This window comes from Barbatula barbatula, assembly GCF_947034865.1.
Source record: "Barbatula barbatula genome assembly, chromosome: 20".
NCBI lineage: Eukaryota > Metazoa > Chordata > Actinopteri > Cypriniformes > Nemacheilidae > Barbatula > Barbatula barbatula.
Window position 1 is genome coordinate 7,811,734 of NC_136783.1, and position 9,007 is coordinate 7,820,740.

General features: G+C 35.6%; 1 protein-coding gene across 1 annotated transcript; it reads left to right on the forward strand.

Annotated features, from left to right (window-relative positions):
- The first annotated feature begins 37 nt into the window (after positions 1-37).
- r3hdm4 (R3H domain containing 4) lies at positions 38-7,148 on the forward strand. The gene is made up of 8 exons (XM_079483467.1): positions 38-259; positions 2,316-2,470; positions 3,846-3,964; positions 4,043-4,157; positions 4,513-4,598; positions 4,703-4,788; positions 5,353-5,408; positions 5,938-7,148. The coding sequence occupies exons 1-8, from the start codon at positions 216-218 to the stop codon at positions 6,039-6,041; spliced, it is 765 nt and encodes a 254-aa protein (XP_079339593.1). The 5' UTR covers positions 38-215; the 3' UTR covers positions 6,042-7,148.
- Positions 7,149-9,007: the final 1,859 nt, after the last annotated feature.

Here is a 9,007-nt window from a genome sequence, read left to right on the forward strand (position 1 = left end):
AAAACAAGGTATAGTTTTGTCGCGAGGATATGTTTGTACGTTGCTGATTGGCTGAAATGGTTGTCACGCCTACAGGGTGTTTCTCAGGCCGCGCCCACTTGATTTACCTCTACTAGCCATTAGCCATTTCGGCTAACGTCGACTCTCTTGGACCTTTCTCTTCCTCGGTCTCTTTTGTTCAGTCTTGTCGTGTTTTTGTGCGTGAAGACTCTACGATGGTCGTGTTAGATAGCAATTGCACCGACGAGCAGGATGTGATGTAAGTGTATTTTCAGCTTGTAAGTTAGCCGCTAGCTGTTTTATTTTTCAGAGCATACACGTCATTTGTTTTTGTTAACACGTATGATTTGCATGTCAGTAACATCTGTTTTGGCGTTTATCGTTTTACATGAATAGACTAATAATAGTGCTGTGTTGGGTTAATGCTTCCCCACCGCGGTAGTGCTTTTAATGGCATGTAACGTTAACAGTTAAATACTACGGTTTGTTCCGTAGCTAACGTAAACTGCTCACGTAAAAAGGTCAATAAGGACATCATTTATTATAACATCATTGCGATCATGCTTGTATAAAATAAATCGTATATTTCGTGTTAAGATCATATTTAGGTCATTTTAAAGGTTCGGGTCTTGACCAAATGCACCTGCTTCCTGATAAACGAGAAGCAGAAATACAATCGATCGTGAAAATTAAAGGCGTTTAGATAAAATCGGTATATATTTGAGTAAATAAAAGCCGTGACCTATATCCCCCTTAAAGCATCTAGCCTGAACTATAAATACAGGGGCTCTCGGTTTAGAGGAGTAGCATCTACCTGCAAACCCGCCTGCACTTTCAGGACCGGATTTCTAGGACCTTAGGACGCATCTGCGTGTTTTTGTGAAGAATGGACGACAAGTGTGAGTATCAAATGTGAAACATATTTTTCATTTAACATTAAAAGCATTCTAATGCTGTGAAACGATTTATAAGTAAATTCGTTTAACCAAAATAATTTAAAATATGAGGATTTTTAATATAAACTGTGTTACTTCATTGTGAAACCTTGTTAATTGTACTCAGTCTTTTTCTTTTTAAGTCATTTAAATTAATATTAATGTTTTAATTGTCACGTGCTCACAGTCAACCTGTTTACCCCAATAATATTGATTGTTACATTTGACATCATCTGGTAAAATAGCACATATCTTGTCATGTACCGTGGAGTCCATATGAAGTGATTTCAAAGACACAGCTCAGTGCAGGCAATAGTATGACAAAAGATGAATACATAAATTGGTCATGTTCTAGGCTTCCGCCTCCATGGTCACTAAGATCTCATACATAGGAAATTTAAAATGAGAGAGTTGAACATGTTTAACTGAATGTTCATTATTTCATTCACTTCTCTCTCTTTCTCTTAGGTGTCAATGAAAACGTCATCAATGAAGTTGGTGAATTAAATGAAGATGGTCATTAATGAAGTGGTGCATGAATGTTGTTCATTTGTGTGTGTGTGTGTTCAACTGTTATTTTATAAAATATTAACTTAAATCTACGCTGTGTCATCCTTGTGTCTTCACTCTGTACTTAAAATGTGGTTAAATACCATGATTTATTGTTTATTTTACTTGATGTGTTATTATATTATATTATGCTAGTCACAATAATTACTCCACATTAAGCTGTAAACAATAAGAGATAAAGTAGTATTTGGGTGCAATAAACCTTCAAAGAAAAACTCCTTAGTAGTCAGAATTTGGTGGAAAAAACTGTCTTCCTCGGTGACAGCGGATTTCAGAACTCCGATTTGGTAGTCAATATTCAGGTTTACTGCTGGTGTAGTACACAACTTTTTTCACTTAAAACTGCATTGAACATCTTTTATATAACATTTGATCTGTGCATATGCTAGGTGCTTTATTCAGAGAAATACACATAAAGAGTTTGGTTCTAAAATGAGTTGACTCCATTTTTGAAATTGTACAAAAACCTTTATTTCTATTGTGTATTCCAATTACTATCAATCAAACTGCAGTTGGTTTGTTTTGATTTAAGCCATAATAACTCAAATTATACTGCTAACTAACACAATAAAACACTACAAAAACACGATACATAATAACATCATCATTTTTGAAAAAGAATAGATAAAATGTCATTTTGGAGCCAATCTCTTCATATACAGCAATTGCAGTGTTTGACAGGCTGATGTAACCCACATTCAGATTTGTCCTTGAACTTATCACAGAACAGGATTTCTGTGACTTTCGAAAACATCCTTTGACATTGCAGTTTATTTAATAGGACAAACCCGATACTTGTTTTTCTTTCAGCCTGATCGAGCGACGCTGCTCATCTCTACCCAGTTCTCCCGCAAAACGTGTTTCTCCTGCCAAAAAGAAGCAGTTCTTCATAAATCAGGCCATCCGCAACTCTGATCTCACCCCGAGAGCTAAGGGCAGGAAGAGTCTGAGACGACAGGAAAACGGTGAGTAGTCTTAAATATAATTATAAAATACATGTATGTGGTGTATATGTTTATGTTATAATCTATATGTATTAAAAATGTATTATATTTAAATATAAATGTATATATTGGTGGTTTCATCAGAGGCACACGGCTGGCCCAATGGTAACTTCCGGTCTGTGTTTGGTTATAATATAACTATTTAATTTAGATGAATTGTAATTTATATTAATATTTAATTATGTGTTAATTGTATTGAATTTAATTAAAACTACTTAACAGTTAGTGATTCTAGCGAAAGTTAAGTTTGGGTCACATAACATTTGTTTATGTTGTTGGCTATGAAACCATCTATATATGTGTTTTTATTTGTTATATACATGGGTCGAAGATAAAAAAGGTTTCAGCATAAAAACAATACGTGTTATACTGCTTTAAATTGTTGTTTAAAAAAATGAAAAGGTTTTCTGTTTAATATAATTGCATTTATGTTTTTGTTTTTCTTAGCAAAAAATTTATATCAAACATTCCTCCCTGAATTACAGAAGACGCCACTAAAATGTCATTCAGTGTAACAATCTTGTCAGGCATATTTACAACAAAAATCAATCCATGACATTAAAAACCCATCACTTTCACTCCAAATGCTAATAAGTTGTAAGTTAATTGCCTCAATCCTAGGTTTTGCCCATTGGTCAATAATATTTTTTTACTATTTTACAGCACAATAAAGTGTAATATGCTCCCTTATTCTTTTATTTTTGAATATGTCAAAGTCAGAATAAGGATGTTGTTTGAATTTGAACAGAAATATTGTGTTACACTGAATGACAATGCAACATTATTTCAACCAAGTTTTTAGATTTTATTCTCCAAAAACTTAAAGTAGACATTTTACTTACATTTAATGTGCTTTCTATGGACATAACATCACTTATAAATGTCTTTTGATGGGGACATCTTAACGTCTCTGACCCACATAAATGTAAGTGTGTGCATTTATACAGTAAATACACACACCATACACACATATTACATAAACACAAACATTTTGTAGTCGATTAATCGATTTCACAGCACTAATATTTATCAATTTATTACCCAATTCATTGTTTATTTAATCTTTTATTTCTATACATCTGAGATACCCAACTGTGGATAAGTGAATTATCTGTAGAGTAGAGTTATTATTGCAGTCCTGTTTTTCTTTGGAAGACAAAACAATATATTTGAAGAATGTATTAGATTTCTTTTACATGCCATCATAGATACCTCTAAAATTCCTGACAGCAGAGAAAAAATGAGAAATGCTTCTTGTAACATTTTAGAAACATTTGATTGTAATCTATTGTTAATTATTACATCCGTGAGTTTTTTAAACCACATGTCTGCCTAGCTCGTTTTCTGGACAATCTTTTGGACCAAGACGAATGCTCTGTAGAAGATGGTGAAGGACATGAGACAGCCTCACCCACCATCTTCACTGAAGCCTGCACCAATGAAAGCTATGCTGAGGTAAAACAGGTTCCATTATCTGCTCTCAGGTGAAGCGTATTATGCCATTTTCAAATCTTTATCTCTCGTGTCTCTTAGTACTGGAGTGATTTTATGAATCGTTCTGGTGAGGAGCAAGAGCGACTGTTGGCTCTGCTCGAAGAAGAGGCGCAGAGGAAACACTCCTCCAAGAGCCATAAAGACCAAAGAGAGGGTCTGACATTATTTAATCACCAAAACTCACAATCACATCTTAGAGAGAGGGACAGTCAATCAAAACATCAGCTGGTCCGATATGAGATAAGAGAGTTCTTTTGACGGGTTTTATCCAATGACTGTATAGCTGCCTACTGTCAGGACATTACAAACAAGCCTATTGTTTGGACAAGCGGGTAGTCCCGCCCTGAACTCACGTCATTGGTTTATCCGGAAGCTGAGGTTGGGGTACTTAAACAACAAGGCTGTGTCTTAAAAGCACAACAACATTTACCCCTTTAAGATATAATGTAGAGTATTCGTGATTGAACTTGACACTTTATGTGATGTTTATTCTGTTTTCCTCCGAGCAGTAAATCCTGCCTTCAGCGCTCAGGAATGTTTCCAGAGGATCGATCGAAGGTTGCGTACTACGCTGCGACGCAGACATATTCCCATGGTAATTTTTTATCATTTTATCTCCGTCTTTATCTGTTGCCTAGTAATGCCCCTTACATCATCACAATAATTCCTCTGTTCTGTCTGATGTCTGCTCTGTTAAAGGGGGTGTTGGAGGGTCTGGAGTCTGATCTGCTAGCATTCTTCATGGCACATCCGCAGTCAATTTACATAACCAAACTCAGAAGCAGGTGCACAAACCTAAAGCAATCAATTCATCTCTCACCACATGCAAGAATTCACAAGCAAATACAGTACATGCCGGAGGTCGCGTTAACCGAAAATGATACGTCATTGACAGATTTTCTTTTCCAATGACGGAAAAATCTGAAGGCCATCTGTCATTTTGATGGATTACATTAAGGGCAACTCCCTGTTTTGTAGGCTACTACCCATGCCCTGAGCACTATCGCGAAGGGACGTGTGTTTCACAGTCATTAGCTTACTGACAAGGCCTGTCACAGACCCCCTCCGTCACGTGCATGCATACACATAAAGGCGCGCAGTGGTGCGGTGTTTACAGAGTTTTTTCTTTCAGAAAAGCGACCAGCGTTTTTTTGGATAAACCTTAACTTTTAGTGACTGGAGTATTGACGGGTAATTATAGATTATGATGGATTTTATGAGCATGACCGTGAAGATTACAGACAATAAAAAAGTCTAGCGCAACCTCTGGTACATGCATGTTCAAAAGCAATACATTTGCCAATAGACGACCGTGTTTTTGTAATCAGATGTATTCGTGTTTCTTACAGTTATGAGCGACTGCTGCTTCATGCTGTCTGTCAGTATATGGATCTGACCTCTGCCAGTGAGTGACATCACATCATTTGAAGAGTATTTTTCATGGTTTTGATATTCATTTCACAACATGTGAAGGCTGCACACTTCCAGGTTGAATACATCATCAGGGACGTCTTATTTCAGTTAAAAACATTATAAAACTAATATTTATTCCTCAAAAAACAAAATCACTGTAGTTTCATACTTACTTGGTAAAATCTTTGATTTGTGTAGGCAGAAGTGAGAAACTCTAAAGTTTCAATGCTTATATTTTGTGAATGTAAATATTGTTAGTGTTTTCGTTTAAATCTTATTCGGATTAACATAAACAGATTAACATATTAAGATTAAAGGCTAAAAACTTGATAGTAAAGCTTCTTGTCGATTTAATGAAAGAATTAGATTTTATAGAGTACGTATGCAGTTCTGTATTTCCGTATTTACACCACACCCTGTTTGTCCAAAACTCCGCCCACCAAAGACATCAACAAACATTATTGACATGTAGAGAATGTTTCAAATAGGCTAAAGGCTCAAACGCTTATTTTTTTCCGTAGGCTCTGATTGTAATGGTGCTCGGCAAACAAAGGTGCTGAACAAGCAGGAAGCTTTTCTCCCTCCTGAACATTTGCTGTCTGCTTACCTGGAGCAGCTGAACTAAACTGCCTTAAAACCTGGCCAAAACCAACACCGGTGCTGTTGATCCAGCCAGAACCAGCACCACCTGGCCAGCGTAAACTCTGAAGCAACATCAAAGTCATAAGACGTCGCTGAGAGGTCTTGTTCCATAGGAGAGACTGACTAGAGTCATTTACTCAGTCATCCACTTTTTAGTGCGTTTTCTGATCTTTTGGAGCACTTATTATTAGACCTGTATTTATAAATGAACTAATACATCGGTGGCGTCTTTGTAAAAAACGATAAAGAATATGATTTGATAATGAATTATTTTGATGGTTGGGGCCTCAGCATGAAATAAATGTTCAAGGGAACATCATTCAAATATGCACACACATCACAAACACATAATCAATTTTATGCCGTTTATATTTGTTTATATCTGCAAACAGGTTTAGAAACTCAACAGATATACTGAACATTTTACGATGTTTCCAATCTACCTGACAGCTCTTTCACTCTGGAACTTGAATTTAATGAAACAGTTCTTCTGTTTTTGCCCCTCAGGCATTTCTTTTGAACGTCTTCAAACATGCACTTACAACTCTGCCTTATTTGCATATACCATTTTGTCAATTGTTCATTTTTGTATTTAATATACCGAGCCTTTGCATTAAGGCTGTTATGTTTTACAAACTGTGTAGGACAAATATTTTATACCATCAATAGTCCTAAAACACTTGAGTAGCTATTGCATTGGCGTTTGTAACCAAAGTGTATGTGTAAATTGCTTATTCACAGGTATCAAGCTTCATGAATGTGAACGTGAAAAGTTAAGAATCACAATAGTTAAGAAAACAAATAGTCTTCATAGTAGTGAGTGTTGCATTTCTAGGGAGAAGTGGGCTTTTTAGAATTTTTTTGTGTGCCAGTAATTAAGTTTAATAGTATTTATTCAGAACATGAATATACACACCGATGAACACTTCATTTGTGTCCATGGCGAATATATGTACCTAAGACAAATAAATTAATAGGATATGCTTAAAATGAATGTCATAGTTGTTGAGTGGTGATAGTATGGATTTAATGCAAGTGAGCATTCATGTGCACCTAAACATGAAAATAAATAACTTGATGCTTGTTATTACTTGACTGGTCTTCTTGTGTTGGCATTTGGCATATGAACAGTTTAAAGACTTTACCATTTATATTTAATTTAATGTATAGTTGTTACAATTCAAGATCACATCATGTAACATTAAATCTGTAATATATTCAAATGAATAATTATTTTGATGAGCCACATATTAGTAAAACGTTTACAAATTTTTAAGCATTCAAGTAAATCGTACAAAAATCGAATACGATTTGATACTTTTTTCACATTCAGCTACACATTTTCCATACCATAACTTACTGTATATTTACTTAATATTGAGAAGTTTTTCATACACTAACATGTTGATTAATTCATCTCAAATATATCCGCTTACTGAGCCCAACATCTTACATGATGCCATTGATGGTTCAGCTGTATCTTCTCCGCTGGGTTCCATCTGGACGTTCATCCATATTAAGCCACAAGGCCTTTGGAAAAACATTATACTTCCTGTTTAGATCACGAGCGGCCTCCACCCAGGACTCAGAAGCAAACAAGCCAACACTGTCATGCTTTGTGTCTCATAGCTTCTCAGAAAATGTCTCCATGTTATAAGGTCGTGGTGCATAACCAGGATATTATGCATTTTATTTTTAACCCCTTTATGCATGAATTATGACAACCTTGGTAAGAAATAGTTTCCTCTTTTTTAATGCTTCAGGGAATGAAACACAAGATTCGAACACTGAAACACATGTAGTGCTCTAGTGGTTGATGTGCAACTACCATCAAACCCATGCATGCAAAAACTACTTTTTGAATAGCTGTCCACTATTGTGACCTTGAGTTGTTAAAATAGTATTCATTATTGTAATTAATGTAATGACCAATTGCCTTGTAGGACTCTTTAAACCTTCTAAAGAAGTATTATGATTGTGTCACGCAGTAATACCATGGTACCATTTTGGTACTTTGTTGCCATGGAAATGCTCCAAAAGTCCAAAAATCAAGCTGGTACATTTTTGGTAAATCTATAACATTATTCTTTTATTCTGAATATTGCAAGTACCAACCAAAATTTAGACCAATAATAAAAACAAACAATATAATGTGTGCAAAAACTGCACTTTAGCTATATCTCATTTAAAGTATCATAATCATGGGTCTTGTTACTTTAACTTATTTTAATAATGCATGCAGTGTCCCTTAAAAGAGTGCATGCATTGAAGCCACACCTAAAATATATGAATGCTTTAGATTATATCAACATTAAAATGTTTTGATTCAGTGGCATTCATAAATGTAAGGTGTGGCGTTAGAGGTGAGTATGCAAATACATACCTAATAGGAATCCTATGAAAACACATTCCGTTAGCACCTGACCGACTAGTTCTGACTTCTATCTCTTTTATTATCCTTAAAAAAACCTTTGCTTTGTATAATATGTGATGGCCTATATGAGACCAGCTTTACTGCGCCTATTCTTTTTGTCGTCCTAATGTTGTTCCGGTTGCTTCCATTTTTATCCTCATTTATAAATCGCTTTGGATAAAAGCGTCTGCTAAATGACAACGTAAATGTGCTTAAAGCGTGTCACAGCGCGCAATACCGCCTCTGTCCCGTAGGTGGAAACCAAACACCTCCCAAAGCTTTCTGCACTTTAACCTGAACCATCGCAACTTCAGTTCTCCGAAATGACTTGATCCAGTTGACATTTGGTGTGTGCTTTTTCATATCGTGTATATATATAGAGCTAATCAATCCATTTAAAATACACACGGTGACGGTACATGGAAAGGGATGGGCATTTTATCCGAACTGTATCTTTAGTCCATATAACGTTTCCGTTACGCACTAATGGTTATTGAGTGTTTATAAATATTTCAGAACTGCTGAAACACCAACGT

Coding starts and splice junctions, on each gene's coding strand:
- r3hdm4 (XM_079483467.1), top strand. CDS start 216: ATGGTCGTGTTAGATAGCAATTGCACCGACGAGCAGGATGTGAT. Junction 4,158..4,512: donor CCATAAAGACCAAAGAGAGG/GTCTGACATTAT, acceptor TCCTCCGAGCAG/TAAATCCTGCCTTCAGCGCT. Junction 4,789..5,352: donor ATAACCAAACTCAGAAGCAG/GTGCACAAACCT, acceptor TGTTTCTTACAG/TTATGAGCGACTGCTGCTTC.